Source organism: Pagrus pagrus (genome assembly GCF_965226575.1).
Source record: "Pagrus pagrus genome assembly, chromosome: 3".
Classification (NCBI taxonomy): domain Eukaryota; kingdom Metazoa; phylum Chordata; class Actinopteri; order Spariformes; family Sparidae; genus Pagrus; species Pagrus pagrus.
In genome coordinates, this window is record NC_140187.1 from 23,569,282 (window position 1) to 23,587,182 (window position 17,901).

Consider the following 17,901-nt stretch of genomic DNA (forward strand, 5'->3'; position numbering starts at 1 on the left):
CTTCCAGAGATAGTAACAGTTCCTTCGGCATCACTTCCTGCAGTTCACTGCATAAATAGAGGAATTAAATAGTGCTGTTGTTGTTGTGTGTTTACCAGCTTACATTGTAATTTATTTAAGAGCTCTTAATTGGACTAGTTACTCATTTGGCCCTCGCTGGTCCCACAGCAGAGTGGAGCTCTATCACTGCACACTGGGGCATGCTGGAATACGCAGCTACAGAGACACACTGTACACAGCCAGCTGTTTGATGTCTGCAGCACCGTACAGCATAAATAAACACACAATCCCCTGATGAGAGGACAGATCGACACACAGGAGACCCTATTTCAGGCTAATGAACTATTAATGCCGATTTGAAATTCAAACACTTTTGGAGGGTTTTCTCCGCAGTCATTCAAGGCTCTCTTTGTGTGTGTGTGTGTGTGTGTGTAAGAAAGGAAGCAAGAACAAACTAATTTGGATGAACTCTGCACACATTTTTATTTCTACCCCCCCAAACAGCTGGGCTTACATCTCAAAGGGGCCTCGTGTGTTGGTGAGGCTCTGTATTGAATGAGGCAATATAAAATGTATGTCAATGGGTTCAGCCTGGCTTAGCGCTCTCCACAGCAACTGTTAATGGAATAACTATAAGATGTATAAATGATCCCTGCTTTAATTCATAATAATGTTAGACCTCATCGCCTGCCCACTCAGCCCAATAGATTATGGAAATAGCTGTAATGACTATTGGAACAATGAGCCAAATTGCATTATGATTCAGCACCACATCGGCTTTGGAATAACTGGCACTGTGCTTTTTTGGTCTTTCACTGAAGATCTTGAATAACAATGGCCAACATTCAATTTACACGGGGAAAATGAAGATGAAGAGTGTTAAACAACAATGGAGGCTTTAGGCTGCCTGAATTAGGCATTAATAACACACTCACAGTTAATAGGGTAACACTAATCCATGTCCAGGTGTGAGAGGGTTTTTTCTTTTTTTTTTTAGGTTGAATTGGTGATAACAAAACATCCTACATGTATGCCTCAAATGCTCCAGAGGCTCGTTTCAGCAGGGTTCCTCGCCCCACATGCCCATCTCACGCATGAACAACATCCACCCAGACAAAAGAGCCAGTCTTTTGATGTTTTATTTTTTGCTCAACCATGGACTTTTGTGTGATCTTATTTGAGCTAAGACAAAGAAATAATTGTTAAAATTAAGTCCATAAACTCTTGGGGAAAAGTAACTACATCAGTTAGACAAAATTTCATTACAGAAATAAAACAATATAATGGAATAAATGTACAATACTATATAAAACATAATTTAGTAGAACTGGAGTCCCAGACACATTTCTTCACCGGCAGGCACAACATGGCAAGATTTGGTTTTAGTGACTAAATACTCTGAATCGTTTTTTTCTAAACAACTTACACTTGAACCAGTGATGTCATCGTCAAATTTAAATCTGGAGCTGAGAAAGATAACAGTGAGAGCAGCAGAGAGAAATTCCTCAGGGGAAGAATCACTTCTTGTGCATAAGTGGTGAGTAAAAGTAAGCTACTGTGGATGCAAATACTTAAAGGGTAATGTCACCGATTTTCCATATATAAGTGCTTTACAGGAGGGTACTAGTGCATATGTGACAAAAAGTAGTATAAAAGGTCCAGTGAAAACTGCATATAATCTCATCAATTGCCTCCAGTGATGTCACTCAGTGGCTAAGTTGGATAGTGGGTAATGTAGGAGCCAGGTTTTGAAACTAAATCCACTCAAAAAGCACTGCACTCCTCTATTTTTTTTTTATTCCATGCATTCTTCTTCCTTTTCAAAACCCGGTGCCTACATTACCCATAATACAACTTAGCCAGTGAGTGACATCACTGAAGGCAATTTATCTGTCTAATGCAGCTTCCTCTCGAGCCACAAAAGGCTTTATGCTACTTTTTTTTTTACACTTCTGCATGTAGTACTCTCCAAGACCAGTAAACACAGTTTAATGTGAAAAATTGCAAGAGTTACCCTTTAAAAGCGTAAGTGAGCATGCAAATCAGTTTTCACATTCACAAATTAAAAAAGCTCCAGATTTTATTTTGTGATGACCACACAGATCATGGTAGCCTCACATCTCTGGCTATTGGCTGAACTGTTGTAGATCTTATTTACAGTATCGATTTTACAGTATTTTCAATGAGTGTCAGTAATACTGACTTGTTGTTCTCATATTTTACAGTAGATTATCTTCATTGGTTAAGGCTTGCACATCAAAAGTGGTGCAACGGCAGCCTCTAGTGGTGTGTACTCACAGATATAAAGGACATTTACTCAGATTGTTACAGATACAGTGCAAAATGCAACATCATTCCCATTTAGTATCAGTGTTTACATTGTTAAAGTATATAAATTGTCATGATTGGTATACATCATGGCACACAATCAACATAAATATATATAAAAAAATGTTAAATCATGAAAACAAATGATGTGTTAGTTTCAGGACAATGACCAAAAGACAAAAAGACACTGGCCAATAATACTTTTTTCTCTTTGTTTGGTGCAGCTATGTATTTCACAAGTGCTCGAGCACCCCTGTTGCTGTGATTACAACCACAGATACAAAGATGGACCAACACCAGTGAAAGCATAGCTTCTGAATATCTAACTCATGTGTTAAACACCAAGCAGAAGGTTAAAAACCTTGACTTGGTTTGTAATGTCCACTTGGTCATTAAAGCCCTCAAACCTTTTACAATCACGTCGATGTCGCCACAGTTTTGGTCAATAATAAATCATTAGTAATCAAAGATATAAAAAACTTTTACATTTGTGTGCAGGAATATTTTCAAAGAAAGAATCTGGTTAGAAAATCTTGCATAAAATACTTGAATAAAAAAACTGCACAGTAGTTTTCCCACATGATTATGTGAATATATATTTAGTAATTGCAGTAAGTAACCAAGAAATACAATAAAGGTGAACCTTTTTTTCCTCCTTTGCCATTACTTCAGCTGTGGAGAAGCGAAGAAGTTGCCCTGGCGGTTAGAGGCCACTGATGCTTTGCCCTTGCTCCCAAATCTAAGGGTGGGGTTGGGGGTGGAATCAGGGATTAGGGGGGCAGAGAGAAGAATTTTAAGCTTCACAGGAACAAACAAAAATGTGAAAACAAATGTTTAGAGGTAAAAACAGGAATCCATACATGTGGACAACTGAATTAAATACATTCAGTTGTTGATTATTTGAGACAAGCTTTAATATGTTTAGTTCATTAAAGCTAAAAATGTTTGCCACAATGTTTACACTCAAACTTTCAAAAGTTCAAGCTTTATTAAAGTTGGATCTTGACTGAAATGTTTATCTAGGATTTCATTGCTCTTCGACTAAAGGACCCATGTTCAACCGGCATCTCCCACACAGAGTTACAGATATTTGCAAATATTGTTTTTCCAACCCAATTTCAGTCAAGTCTCTTCTGTAGTGCATTTAACATATTATTATGCAAAATAGGCTATTATGCCAGATGCAGACATACAATGCTTTTCAAAAAGTAAACATGAGTGGGCAAAATAGGAAAACCACTTAGTCATACACATAATTAAAGCGTTGTCTTATCGGCAGAAATGTTTATTTTGGGCTGATGCTGACATTACATTTTAAAGCCTTTTTTCTGCCAATACTGATGATGTGCCGCTCTCATCATGCAACCCTAGTTTGTATTTAACACTAACCACACCAATTTTACACATTAATGTGCGTTTAAAGGTCTTGGGAAGTATAACTGCATGTGAAAAAAAAAAAAAGACACTGCCTTTTTAATTCTTCGCATTCTTTTTTCTTTTCAAAAACCTGGCGCCGCTTCCTCTGGAGCCACAAAAGGCTTTATACTACTCTTTTTCACATATGCAGTAGTACTCCCCAAGACCTGTAAACGCCAGAGGTGGGAATTGTGGAGTCATCAAGTCATCTCCATGCCATGTATTTGTTCTGCTCAGTCACTGAACCAGGTGCATTCACTAATTAGCTCACCTTCCTGGCTGAAGAGCTGTGCTGATTGGACTCAGCTGGTTTAGTGCATGATCAGAACAAATACATGGCATGGAGATGACTTGATGACTCCACAATTCCCACCTCTGGTAAACACACATTACTGTGTAAAATTGGTGGAGTTACCCTTTAAGTGACTGCGAGAGTGTGTGTGTCAGTGTAGGTGTGGGCTTACAGGCTGGTGCTGGAGAAGGTGTGCATCATGCGCTGGGACAGCGAGCTGGAGGAAGGTGTTTTGGCCATCATCTGGTGCTCTGGAGTGGTCACTGGTCCCAATACGCTCACTAGATCAAAGATCAAAGACCAATACAACCTCAACTAATTTTTTCAACCAAACATGTGTACAAATTATTAAAAATGAAAAACAGATTGGTTTTAATTTCTTATGATATGATGTGTATTTTCATTCTCTAGTGTAACCTGTCAGTGATTTACCTTTGTGGTCTGGAGTTTCCGTGTGATGAGCATTGTCCATTCCTGTATTATCTGGATAAGCAAACTGACCCCAGTACCTTGCTGGAATACTGAGCAAGCGCTCTACAATCTAGAAGAACATAAAATAAATCCAGTATTTTTATTCAAATCCCTCTGAAAGAACAGATATCGACAAACGAAATCACTCATGAAAATGTGTTAATAAACACTAGACTGGGGCTCTGAATGTAATGTTAAGTCAGAGGAGTTAATCACTTTACCCTCGGTTGTCTGTTTGTGTCATGCAGGATGGTCATAGGGTCTGGGTCGGCAACAGCGTGACCCACAAGGGTAGGGCCAAACACCCTGGCCAGGTTGTTCACATCCATCTTAGTTTCCGCACTTTGAGATACCCTGGAAAAAGAGAGGGGTGGAATATTACACACAGTCTTAACTACAATTAAAGTTGCACCAGAGTTACCGCAGAGATGTAGGAGGTCATGCTTGCTCACTCGTGTCTCAAACTTTAGAAAATATCGAAAAAAATAAAGTATTTGCTTGCATAAGTCTTGTCTAATGAAGGGAAGGTAATGGGAGCAGAAGGGAGTAAGAACAGAACAAAACGGGTTTCTTAGCTCTGCTGTAATTTAATATAATGAAAATTACTTCTGCAGATGGATCATCAGGCAGGCCAGAGTGTCTCGGTTGGGTTGAGGCAGCTCATTGATGTTCTGATACAACATGGCGAGACTGTTGCCATCATCCTGGATTTCTACAAAAACATTAACACCAGTCATGTCATACTCATGCACATACCTGTTCCCTCTATCCCACTGAGCTCTTATACACGTGATTAAAACACTTGTTATATAAAATTCAGACACATTAAAAGGTCTGTAGTGATTCTAATCGCAGAAATACTCACCAGCCGCTTCCATGAAGGCTTTGTTGAGGTGGAAGGTGAGCAGCGGCTCTGGGAGGCTTCTGAGGAAGTCTTTGAGGACACCTGTAATGACGTTGATGTCGTCTATTTTGTTAAGCGGTGGCAGAGTCTTTCCTCTAATCAGCTTCTCCTTCAGCTCTTTCACCATGCGCTCTTGGCCAGAGACCCTGTACAGGCCAACCTGGGGCAAAGAAAAGATAAAAGAAACCGGCTCTCATTGTCTGGCTGCCTGTGATACAACATTACCGAATGACATGAGTAATTAGAGAGAAATTATTCACAATTATCGTTCAAGAGAAAGGATCAGAGCATAACATAAAGGTGACAAGTAAACATGGACTTGAATGAAGTCTGTTTTACCTCATTGAGGCCTCTGTGTTCAATCTCCTTAATGCAGTAGATAACCAAAGCTGGGATTTTGGGAGATGTAACTGGAGCAAAGTCAGCCAGGGTGGCCTGCACACAAAATACATCAATTTATATGTAGGCAACATCAAAGTAATAGAAAATAATGAAAGATTATGGAGTGGAAACATGCCATTAAGCAATGAGACAACTGTACCTCTGTGTTGTTGATGGGAGTGCCAACAGCTGTGGGATTACAGGGCGTGGGACAGCGCTCACGACACTCTGGGTGGCTCACCACCCTGCAATCCTGGCAGCGAAGGTACATCTTGCCAAACTTTGTTTTTCTTCCACACGATGCACAGAACTCAGACTTTATCACCTGAGTGAGAGAGGGAACACAGTGCCGAAGGTGAGCAGATGTGTCAATTAGTAGTCCAATATGTTGAAGCAGCTGGTAGTGCAGGTAAATAGCCCGTCTAAATCTGAAACGCTTCACTTTCACAGTAAGTATACAGTCTTACTGTTTTCGCGATGAAGTGGTGCTTTTTCCCTCCTCCTTTAGCTCTGTGGGTTCGGAGTTGGACTGGGATCTCTGGCACTGGGGTGCTGGGAGCCTCACTGACAGTCTCAGATTGGTCAGTGGTGGTGGTATCAGCCCATGCTGGAGCAAATGTAGACACAGTCACATGTTACTAAAAACCCAAAGTCAGTCTGATTAATTTTTTGTTGTAAGGTCCCATTAGGAGGATCAGAATAGAGCTACAAAATTCTCACCACTCTTTCTATTGCGTGTCCAGTAAGGCACAGTTTCAATGGTAGAGACAGCTTCAACAGGACCACCATTCGCAGGCACGGTGATGGTGGTTTTGGCCACTATAGACTCATTCATCTGAATCATGTAGAAAAAGATATTCATGTTCTATTCAACCAACCTGATGGACATTAGTGTTCGATTAAAAAATAAAATATTAACCCAAAGCACAGTTATTCAGACGTTCGTGTTATATTGTGCATTCAGCTGCAGAGGTCAGCATTACCCTATCTGATCTGCGTCCAGTGGAGCGAGGTTTCTTCATTGCCTGTGGAGGAACTTCAAGTTTCCTGGAGGAACGCTGTAAATTAAAATGGACAATTCACTTTCAAAAACACATCATCATAGATCGTTTTACAGTTTTCAGCAGCCAAACAGCAAGACTGTGCTGAAGTATAGAAAGAATCAAATAATCAAACTACTGAGTGCCTTTATACCTACCCTGAAACAAACCGTCAAAATTACTGCGTCATCAAGACATGTAAGAAAGCACACGAAGACATGACTCACCCGTTTCTGGCGTTTCCGCAGTCTCACATTCTTCATCACAGAGGAATCCCAGTCCTACAGAAAAAAGTTAGACTATAGTACTTAGAAGGTCAGTTCACAAAAAGAGTCCCTTGATGTTGTTGTCCCACTATCTGATCCTCAAACCATCAGTTCTCCTAAAATAAACAGTGATGCTTTTAAGAAACGGGGTCAGTATACCAGAGAGTCGTCCGTTTGGTCAAAGCTGATGTCTGACAGCAAAGAAGCTGATTCATCGATGGTCATTAACCTGTAAGATAGAAAATGAAACGAAATGTTCTGTTGAATTAAACAAGCTTTAATACAGGAACTTTTATTTCACATATTTAATTTCCTACAGTGTTAATTGCAGACATTGTCTTCATTCGCTAAACAAAGTGCAATAGTACAGTACCCTTAATGTAAGCAAGGTCAAGAAAGGATGAGGCATCATGCTAGGAGGAACCTAAAACCGTTACTATCTTATTCTTAAACAACAATGGTCATTTGAGAACCAGACCAGGAGGACCTGACCTTCGACTAGAGTTGAGGTTGTTATTAGCAGCCTGTGCTGCTTGGGAGTGGGCGCTGAGGAAGGCCAGGGCGGAGCGCTGCTCCTCACTCAGGAGGACACTGCTGCCATTGTTCTCTGATAACAGCAGGTCCCGGATCAGCTGTACCTGACGTTCCTATTATGTACATAAAAACACAGGGAAATGTATTATTTAGTGACAATGAACATTCACCAGTTAGACAAAGGTTATTCACAGACAAAACATGTAAGGTGAGCTTTACCAAGTGCAGTTATCAGTAGCATTATATGGAAATAATAATCAAGGCATTTTCCTTTTCCCAACTTCCTGTGTTTCCCCTAAAACCCTGCAGACGTAGTATTTCACCAACCAGCTTCTCATAGACTGCCTCGGCCTTCTGCCGTCGGCGGATCTCCACATCCACCTGATTGCGTGCATGCTTCAGTTTGACCTCCAGGGCTCCCCTCTCAGTCTCTGCTTTAGACAGCACCTCTTTACAGGAAACCAGCTCCTCGCCTGTCCGCAGCCACTTTTTACGGCAATCCTCAAAGTTGACTGCCATCTGAAGGAACTCTGAATGAGACAATGGAAGAGGAGATTGTTGTATCAGCTCTGTGTACTATATAGTACTTTCCTCTGTGGTGGCACTGTGTATTAGGCCTCCAAAATTCAGTAGGTTTTTATTGGCAAATATGCAAATTGCCTTTAGCTAGAGGACAAAAAGACAGAGTGCTCTGTTGTAAAGTGAGCAAATGAATAACAATGCTTTTCTGTTAGTTAAAATGGAAATGAATTGCATTATATGGGCTACTGAAATGGTAATTTTTACTACACCCCAATACCCGCTATTTCGACCCCCATCTGTGGCAGGGGCTGCACCATCAGTATCCACAGCAAGTCTATAGTCCTGATCCTGTCAGCCTTTAGTTAATAAAGCAAATACTCAGTACTAGTTCTGCATTTACTGTCCGTGGCTACAAACTCATTGCACTAACATACACAATTTGGGATGGGAACACACTCAATAATACTGCTATTAAAGTAAGCACCATGCCACCTCAGACTAACTAGACACTAACGCTACACAAGCACTTAAACTCCATTGTGGGTTTCACTGACAGGCTTCTAAAGAGGTGGCAAATACCAAAACCCAGTGTGGAAATAACTTACGTGGTTCAATGCCCTCATTCAGACAGTCCACCTGGGCCCTCACACTCTGAAACTGGTTGTACAGGTTCGCCACAGACGACTCCATCATGTCTGACTGCAGCTGGGCTAGCTAGGGTTGACATCAGATGAGTTAGATTAGTAGGGAAATGGTAATGCTAGTTAATGTTAACTTTGTTTTGTTGTCGTTGTACATTGTTATTAGCGTTGAATAAGCCCAGTTCAGGACTAACGTTAGCATTGGAAGAGCACTGACGTTACAAAGACTACATGTCACATGTGAAATGAAACTAAAAACTACATCACAGTACGAAAGAAAAACAACGTAACTCGGTATTGTGTCAACTCTCGCTATTTAAAACAACTCAACAGCACGGTAGCTGACGTTAAATTAATGTCACGCCAGATCTAGCATAACGTTCCTGTGCATGTGATGAAGTTATCTGCATGCTAACATTAACGTTAGCAAGCTTGTGTTGACCTGACTTTGCTTCCTGTCGTTACGTTGTTCAAAAGAAAAAAACAAAACACACAACCGTTACCTGTGCGATGTTTATCCTGTGGCCGTGCGGCTGACATGTAATGTAACAACGTCCGATGTTAAAAAGCAGAAGTTAGACGTTTATTCCCGCAGCAGCAGCAGTAGCAGCAGAGCCACACCTGTCTGATAGTTTGCACATTCCTCCAGACAGTTCAAAATCAGCGCCGGTTTTCTTCCTCGGCGGCTGCTGCAGCGGAGGTCGGGGCGCTCTATCGCCCCCACACAGCCAGAGTTGGAACTGCAGGTGGTTGTGCTGTTTCCTCTGGTTCCCAATCTGGACTACTATACCTCCAATCACTGTATCTACATAATACACTATAAGGTATCACTACAGGAGAGTGTTGTGTGTTTAATACTCAAAATACATTTATTTTATGGCATTAAACATTTTAATTGCAGTCTAAAATATACTTCGGAAAATGAAATTGCACTGTATGGTGAAAACAGAAATCATTTACATTTTATTTTAAATGCATCTTTTTTTAAATTAATATATTACTCAGTCAATAAGGAGGGCGATATTAAAAAATAGTGTATATATTTTATATCGTCATGCATGCATATATATTCTTTTTAATTTGACATTGATTTGGTTGACACATTCATGTCGAAATTACTTACACTTTTGTCCTATTCTTTATCAATTGATAAACAGCTTTCTTTAACCATTTCAAGACCTCAGAGGACATGAGGGACATACATACATACAGTGTTTTTAAAAAGTACCCAAAAGAGTAACAGTAATAATATCACTTTGGTGAAAGTCACCCATACTTAAAAGTACTTATAGCTAAAAGTCAAGTATCTGATTAAATGTACTTGAGTAGCAACAATTTATTTTCTGGCTTTAGATGTACTTAAATCATAGATATATTTACATGTATGTATATACAGTACGTATACTACTGTATACTATGGGTTTGTTTGATCAGATTTCATAATTTTTCAAGTATTGGCATCATGTTTTTAATTTTTTTATTTTATTGCCAATAAAACAAATTGATTTTAAAATGTACAGCTTTAGCTCTGATGTGGCATTCAATCTGCAAAGAGTAAATGAAAATAAATAAATAAAGTGTATTTATTTATTTACTGTATATTTACTGTCACATATCATGCATCTAACCTACTAACTGTACCTATAGCTCCAATAATAATACCAAAAGCTTTGATATATGAGCCATTTTTGCACAATAAATAGAAATGTCAGACTTGCTTGAGGTGAGTCAGTCTGATATCTGTGCCTCCTGCTCTCCTTGCGGTGAATCAAAGTGTGCAGTGCAGTACGGTGAAATTATGTGTGAAATCATAAAATCCTTTGAAACAGTCAGCGACTGTGCTTCTGTTGTTGTGGGCCTGGCACATGGGATGCACACAACAGCATCATTAATCAACCTTGGATGGCATATCTGGGTGCAGCAGCAGCTCTACTGAGCAGCATTTAATGAGGATAACGCTCACACTCAAACACTAAATCAATTGCAAACTAGTTACATGTAGGAGTCCATAAGACATTAGGAATTTTATGTGTGTGACTATTATTACTTACCTCCAGAACATTGTGCGTGTGCGTTCTGAATACCGCAGGTCCATTAGAGTTGATTTGAGATAATAGGATCTGTCAGTCAATATTCACTTTCTGTCTTCGTCAATTATTCATCTCTGTATGTATATTTCCTCCAGTCACGGATCATTTAACTGCCAGAGTTATCTTTTTACAGCAATCACTGTCTGCTCTTTCTTAAACTGAGTGAACTATTATCTGCTATCTGCTAAATGTATCAACCAGCTGCTTCACCACAAAAAGGGAAATTATTAATTTTGCTTTAAGGAGACACTTTTTCATTCACCATTACGAGTTGATGCAGTAAGATCTTAATTAATTGTTTATCCGCTCAGACAACATATTGTGAAAGGCACATAACCACTTTGCCAAGTTTATTCAGACAGGCAGTGAGTCGACATACACCCCCACAATCATATAAAGCGTTGCACACCAGTAACTTGCAGGCTACTGTAATACCTGCACATATTTCTTTCATTTACAAGCAGTTTTTAAGACAGAGTGTTTACCTGAATAATGACTTCACAGATTTGTAACTGACCATCTAAAAGGTGCATGGATACGACAACACCAAGGTCCATATTTCATAAATGCATTTCAGGAGTGAGCAAAGTGTCCGGAGGCTCTAATGCACTGACGTTTCAGAGGAAGCACCTGCAGATTGTGCTGACTGCAGGGTTAGGCCTCCACAGTGGCACCATTGGAGAGGTAATGGATCCACAAACAGCCTCCTGGGGAACACTTGGCAGATATGCATCTACTTAGGAGGATGTATTGAAGCAGAACACACCCTCTATACATCCTCTGCATATTTGTGCTCACAAAGCAAAGTAAAGTTTAAAAGCCTGGATGCAGATGAAGGAAACAAGGTTTTGATATAGGTTATAAATTAATATGCACATTCTGTCCACTTTGGCATTTAGGCCATAAATTAAAAAAAGGTGCTTATTTATTATTGAACATACATTAATCATTTATATCTATAAAGGGTGTGGATGCTCCCTGCAATAAATACAAGTACTGAGATAGTGTCAGATGTTCAATTTGGTTGTGTGATGCTGTGGTTACCGATGGGATTGTAGTAGATTACAATATATGGTATCGTATGTGCCTGTTATTTTAACCAGACTGTAATACACATTGTACATTGCAATACAGCCTTATCTGTACAAGTCTCAACAAAAAGTGAACATTTCAAGCTTCACAAAGGTAGCTTTTATTGCAGAAATATTATATTGCCTTTAGTTATATTTTAAAACTGTACGTGTTTTCTGTGTCAACCCCCCCATAGATACTAAAGTCTGGCACAAAAAGTTGATTCAAACATAAAGTCTCCTGAGTTAACAGGATGTTTTTACAAAATAGAACTACTTTTGTCATCCGTGTGAGGACGGCAGATGAATCTGTTGCCACTAAGTGAGTCTGCAGGTATGTGGAAAAGCTCTGGCCAAGTGAATATAGGGGAAGGCTAATGCATATAGGTGCACTCAAAACATCCCATCAATTGAATTACAAGTGGAATATCTCTCTGAGAGTGTTTCCTGGAAAAGGATCCCTCTTTCCTTCACGGCCTCAACAACAACAACAAGAATTTTATCATCCCTTTTTTGAAACCCGACACTTGGTAAACACTCCAACCAAAACACATTTATGGGTGGCTTGAAGAGCAGTTTGAAAAAATGGGAGGGAACTCTATAAAAATATGATTTTTTATTGATTTAAGTGTCTTTGAGCAGTATATCTTGTTGCTTAAAGGAAAGAAAAGAACAGTCAAGCTAGAAGGAAAATAAAAACGCCGCTCCTGACCACAAAATCCATTAGTATTTATAAACTGTAGATGTAAAACTCTTATGTACTGATAAAACTATTATCTCACATGAAATAAGCCCTGTAGTGTTCTCAAGAGAACAGCGAGAAAGAGTCAGGCAGTGCTTGAGGCTGAAGCTGATTCACAATGTGTTTGTTTCTCAGAAAAGAGCAGAGAAAATGTGAAATTAAAAGGAAATTGACACTTTTGCAATGGCTCAGTATTACTAGTTTAAACATATCTTCTCAGAGTTATTTCAGAATAATTTAAAACCTTCTCACATAATCACTTTCTTTGCAGCCACCTGAAATTATTAAGAACAAAAAACATAAATATATGATATGGGGGATCAAACTTGGCATTGGAAACTGCACAAGGGAGGGATTTCAAAGAAAGCTACAGTGTGAATCCTCCTGTTTCTTGAAGTCATAAAAATGATGCTGCATGCAGAGAAGTTTAGGGAGGTGCTGAATGTTAAATGATCACTGATCCAGCTGTATGGTGCTTATGTCAAAGTCTCTCTTATACTGATCTCCGGATGGCGTGCAAGTTCTTGGATACAGCACACAGTTGCTGATAATAAATAATAATGTGGGCCCTGTCAGGGTCTTTGTGTGCCCATGGTGCAAATAGGAATGACGATGACGAGAATGATAATCACCGCAGTGCCAATGAGTGCAGCCAGCTTGCAGATCTTGGCCCGGCGGAGGTCAGCCTCTTTACGCCTGAGTAGACCATCGTAGCCTGGAGTGTAGATGTCATCCATCCAGAACTCCATGTTATTGGGGTTCAGGGACTCCTGGCCCTGAATAACACAATGCCAATTAGAGATCTTTAGAGCAGATTTAAACTCATATGGATTAAGTACAGACTACAACCACTGACTTTATAAGAGACATAGCAGGAAACAGAATGTAATTACATAGGGTTTTTACAAAAAGCCCTGTCAAAATCAACAAATCTTACCTGTAAATCAAAAGGGGTGACTCGTGCCTCTCTGTCATCTACAGTCCATATGGGTCTTCCCCTCCCCTCAGCCAATCTGGGGTCCATGATCTTCCCAGATGTTAGCCCACCTGTCAGGCTGCTGTCTTTGTGGCGGAACAGGGACGAGTTAAACACTTGTTCGACCAGGTTTGAGGACTTTTGGGAGAGCAGGTTAGCGGTGCTACCTGACGGATCTGCCTAGAGGGAAAATAGGCCAAACACAGATTTTATATATGCTTTATATATGGCAATACCTACTTTAACCTTTAAAGAGATTTTAAATTCAGGCAAAGTTGGAATTATTAGTTTAAATAAAGACCATCACTAATCATGCACGTGCATTTGAATATATTAGCTATGTTCCTTTGCAGCCCTGACAAAACTTTTATTATTATCATTTTCACTGAAAAACCTATTACAATCATGATAGTCAGAGCATCTCTGCAGCGCAACAGCGCTTCAGTATAATTCTGTTTCGTCACACATTTCACCTTTATGAAAAAGTGCAGCTTCTGCAATCGGCCATATCGCAATTTCAATAATATTTTCTATTACTTGTGCAGCCCTTCCATACAGGTTTAAACTAATACACCACAAAGTGGCCTTGTTAGCTAGTCACACGACCACATAATCACATGTGTCTACCCAGCAGACCACAGGGCCAGCTACAGGCCTAACACATACCTTTGCCTTCACAACTGATCACAGTTAGATCTTGTTCAAGAAGTAATGCTCATATGCAGAGAAACCTCATCTTACAGTTATTTTTTTCATCTATCATGGAAAATATAAAATAAAATGTATTCAGTGCTTTACCTGTCCATGTGAACTTTTGCCATCTTTAGTTTTCGAGAATGACACTGTCCAGTCTCTCGCAGAGCTAGTGACATTCGGCTGTTTGGTTTCAGAGACAATTTTCTCCTCCGGCTGGGTTTTGGAGGTACGACGAGACGATGCATCCTTCTTCCCCTCTTTTCTCCCCTTTGAATCAGCCTGACTTTTGCTGCTCTCTGATAGCTCCCCAGGAGTGTTCCAACGGCTCCAGTCCAGACTAGTAGTGCTGGTCCCTGGAAATAGATGCCCAGACGCAGACAGAGGCTGAGGCTCTGATGACTCAGATGGGGTTAGAGGGTGGCTCATAAAGGACGAGACACCGCTGAGAGGCTCCAGCCATCGTCCGCCAGTGTCTTGTCCACCACCAGCACTGATAGGCTGCTGGATCTTTTCATCCAGTCGCTGCAGAGCAGACAGAACCTGGGAAATCTCAGCCTTCACATCGTTCAGTGACTCCAACTGTCTCTCTATCTGACTCATACGGAGCAGCAGCTTACAGACACTAGCCTTGAGCCCATCATCACTGCTTTCCAGAGAGTGGAAGAGCCTTTGGAGTTGGCCTAGGCGGCCACGTCTGGCCTCAGGGGTGTCCTGATTAATGGCTGCTGACCCATCACCGGGGTGCAGGACTCCCGTGGAACCGCACATGCTTATGTCATCTAAGAAACGAAAGATGGCACTGATGTCATCCTCACCAAACTCAGGGTCGTCTAATGAGGTCATGAAGGAGAGGCGATCAGCATGGACTAGGCTACGAAGGCGCCGGGTGTCCGGTGGATCTGTCTGGGTTCCCTGAGCCTTGAATACATCACATAGACTTGGCAATCCACTATCCCCACTCTCACATCCTGAAGACTCCCCCAAACTGCTGATAGCAGGGGTTGATCGTCTTGGAAGTTGCCCCCCTTGTGATCCCATCCCAAATCCAATGCTTCCCGGGCCTATCCGGTCCTCCAAACTGTGACTCTTGTTGCTCCAGATGGGTCTCTTAGTCCTGGGAGGTTGAAGGTGCCGAGGGGACCACTCTGGGTTTGACCCCGGTCCGAAGTAAGTAGAGTCCTGCAGGTCATCAATGCTCTCATGTTTAGCCCGCTGCTCTGGCGATTGGTGGACTGTTGATGGTGACGGGTAAGGATTTGGAATCATTTCAAAGCTGTGATTGTCGAAGCCTTTCTGCCCCATGATGGGACTGGAAGAGTCACTGCTTACAGTCACCTGGGGTATCAGAGGCGGTTGGTTATGGAAGTCTTTCTTAAACATGTTTCTCTTCTGGTCCACAGATGATCCCTGTTCCGGTTCAAACACCTCTATGGGTGCAGAATCTCCACTAGACTCGCTGTCCGTCTCCAAAGGCAGGTAGAGATTCTTCATGACTTCGTTGGGGATTTGACCACTGGGATACAAAAGTGTTGTGTGAGGCAAGTCGAAAGACACAGCCCTCGCCCTGACAGGAGGGGAAGACACAAGTGAGAGTGGATCTGGGGGAAGACTTCCTCGCTTGCGGGCAGAGTAATTAGGTCTTGGAAACAGCAAGTGCTGATCGATAGGCCTGCCACTGGAGTCAGAGTGGGCACGTGCTCTTTCTCGAGCATAAATGTTCAGCTGGTGGATTCCAGGCAGACTGGGAGAAGGGGACTGGTCGACAGGGAGGACCGTCTGGGCTCTCATTGGTTGGCTGTCATCAGTGGCCCCGCCCGTCATCTGAATAAGATTGAATATGGTTACAATGTCAGCAGCGACACCTATTGGTGATAGCCCCTGGCCTCTGGCGGAAACTCTGTCTCTGAAGAGAGTGGCTGGGAAACAGGGATCCCGGCTGGCAGCCGCAAACAGCAAACTCCTGAGCTCGATGAGGTGCTCCAGGTCATAGCGGGTGCTGACCATGCGACAAAGGTCCTGAAAGGTCAGCAATTGCCGCATATTGGCCAATTCCTCCAGAATCCCCAGGAGGACCCCAGGGTATTCTTGCTGCAGATTAGCCATGGCTGCTCACCTGAGAGGGAAAACAAGGCAGTTAGGAAAGCAAAGCAGTATTTCTTGTATAGCACTTTTCAAAAACAAGGCAATTCAAAGTACTTTTGACGACACATAAAAATCCATTAAGGCGAGATTTAAGAGACACACACATGATCACAGGTAGAGTTACATATCCAAGCTGATGTTGAAGTGCATGTAAAGTGCATTTAAATTTAGAACACCAGTCTGTTATGAACCTTTAATGAAAGTATAATAATAATGTATTAATAATATGATGTCGTATTGATATTACACATTGTTAAGAATATTAAAGCAATAGTAACAAAACATTAGTGGATATTATTATGTATTAATGTATATTCTCTTGAACATTATTATAGATTATTATTATTTATTATAGGTCATTATTAATGCCATCATTGTATTACATGTTGATCTAGTGTACATAAAGTGTACGCTTTGTATTAAAAATGAATTGGGGAGCAGTTCTCCACAAAATGACTTAAAAGTAAAAGTTTCATTTGGATACAATATGAATGTTTCACATTTGACACAGTTTTTGCACATAATCTGTGGGATTTATGTCAGTCATTAGACTTTTTCAGCTCTGGTGGAAAAAGCCCTTTGAGTGGGAAAGCGACCTTGTTTTTAGGCCCTAAAATAACCGATCATCTGATCTGATGACGCCGTCTCATTGCGCACTGGACATTTTTAATCCTCTCATTTCTATTAACAGCTTCAGGACACAGTGTCCACTACTGAAGCGGGATGCATCGATGAATGAATTTACTTCCATTCAGTAACTTTGAAAACGCTCTGAATATGTAGGACAGGACAGGAAATACTCTTGGAAAAGGCGCAACAATCTGTCATGAGAGTCCCCTGTTGTGTTTGTGCGTCAGCTGGGACAACACCAAGGACATTTCAATGTTGCACATGCAATTTGGGTTGCAAACATCTTACTAAAGGTGTAGCTTAAGCGGAAGTGAGCCTGGGAGTTATTTCCACTTACCTGAATCTATTGAACGAGAATTACAGTCGCGGTTGCGTCCATTAAATAAAAATCGAATAAAATCCAGTTTATGTCAATAACGAGGCCATAATCCGAACAGATCCAGGGCAGCTCATTCTCTCTCAGTCCTTTCATGGGCTTCTTCGTTTGTAGCAGCGACTAGCCGACAGCCCAGGCAGGAGGAGAAAATTGGAAATCAGGTCATCTTCCCACAAGTCCCTGCAGTCCCCTAAGGGACCTTAAAATACATCCAAACGGGTTCCCCTCACCACAGATCAGCGACGCCACATGCAAAGTCAACAGTGAACCTGCTTTTCTAATTGATATATTGGAGGAGAGACACACACACACTCCTGGCAGGACACTCCACTGTGCATGAGTGGGTCAGGTCCTGGAGGATGTTTTCTCAGGGTGCCATAGCAA

At 41.2% G+C, this 17,901-nt stretch overlaps 2 protein-coding genes across 2 annotated transcripts; both read right to left on the bottom strand.

Annotated features, from left to right (window-relative positions):
- Nucleotides 1-1,123: 1,123 nt before the first annotated feature.
- Nucleotides 1,124-9,428, bottom strand: LOC311254436 (rac GTPase-activating protein 1-like). The gene is made up of 17 exons (XM_084348196.1): nucleotides 9,299-9,428; nucleotides 8,760-8,868; nucleotides 7,960-8,162; nucleotides 7,591-7,745; nucleotides 7,258-7,327; nucleotides 7,060-7,113; nucleotides 6,776-6,850; nucleotides 6,513-6,627; nucleotides 6,260-6,399; nucleotides 5,953-6,117; nucleotides 5,751-5,846; nucleotides 5,373-5,571; nucleotides 5,114-5,219; nucleotides 4,729-4,861; nucleotides 4,469-4,577; nucleotides 4,209-4,317; nucleotides 1,124-3,067 (listed from the first exon to the last, which is right to left on the bottom strand). The coding sequence occupies exons 2-17, from the start codon at nucleotides 8,845-8,847 to the stop codon at nucleotides 2,992-2,994; spliced, it is 1,893 nt and encodes a 630-aa protein (XP_084204322.1). The 5' UTR covers nucleotides 8,848-8,868; nucleotides 9,299-9,428; the 3' UTR covers nucleotides 1,124-2,991.
- Nucleotides 9,429-12,131: 2,703 nt separating this feature from the next.
- Nucleotides 12,132-17,737, bottom strand: LOC311253627 (major intrinsically disordered Notch2-binding receptor 1-like). Its single transcript, XM_084347708.1, has 4 exons — nucleotides 17,479-17,737; nucleotides 14,472-16,482; nucleotides 13,635-13,853; nucleotides 12,132-13,473 (listed from the first exon to the last, which is right to left on the bottom strand). Exons 2-4 carry the CDS (start codon nucleotides 16,470-16,472, stop codon nucleotides 13,270-13,272), a joined length of 2,424 nt encoding a protein of 807 aa, XP_084203834.1. The 5' UTR covers nucleotides 16,473-16,482; nucleotides 17,479-17,737; the 3' UTR covers nucleotides 12,132-13,269.
- Between the last annotated feature and the right edge of the window lie 164 nt (nucleotides 17,738-17,901).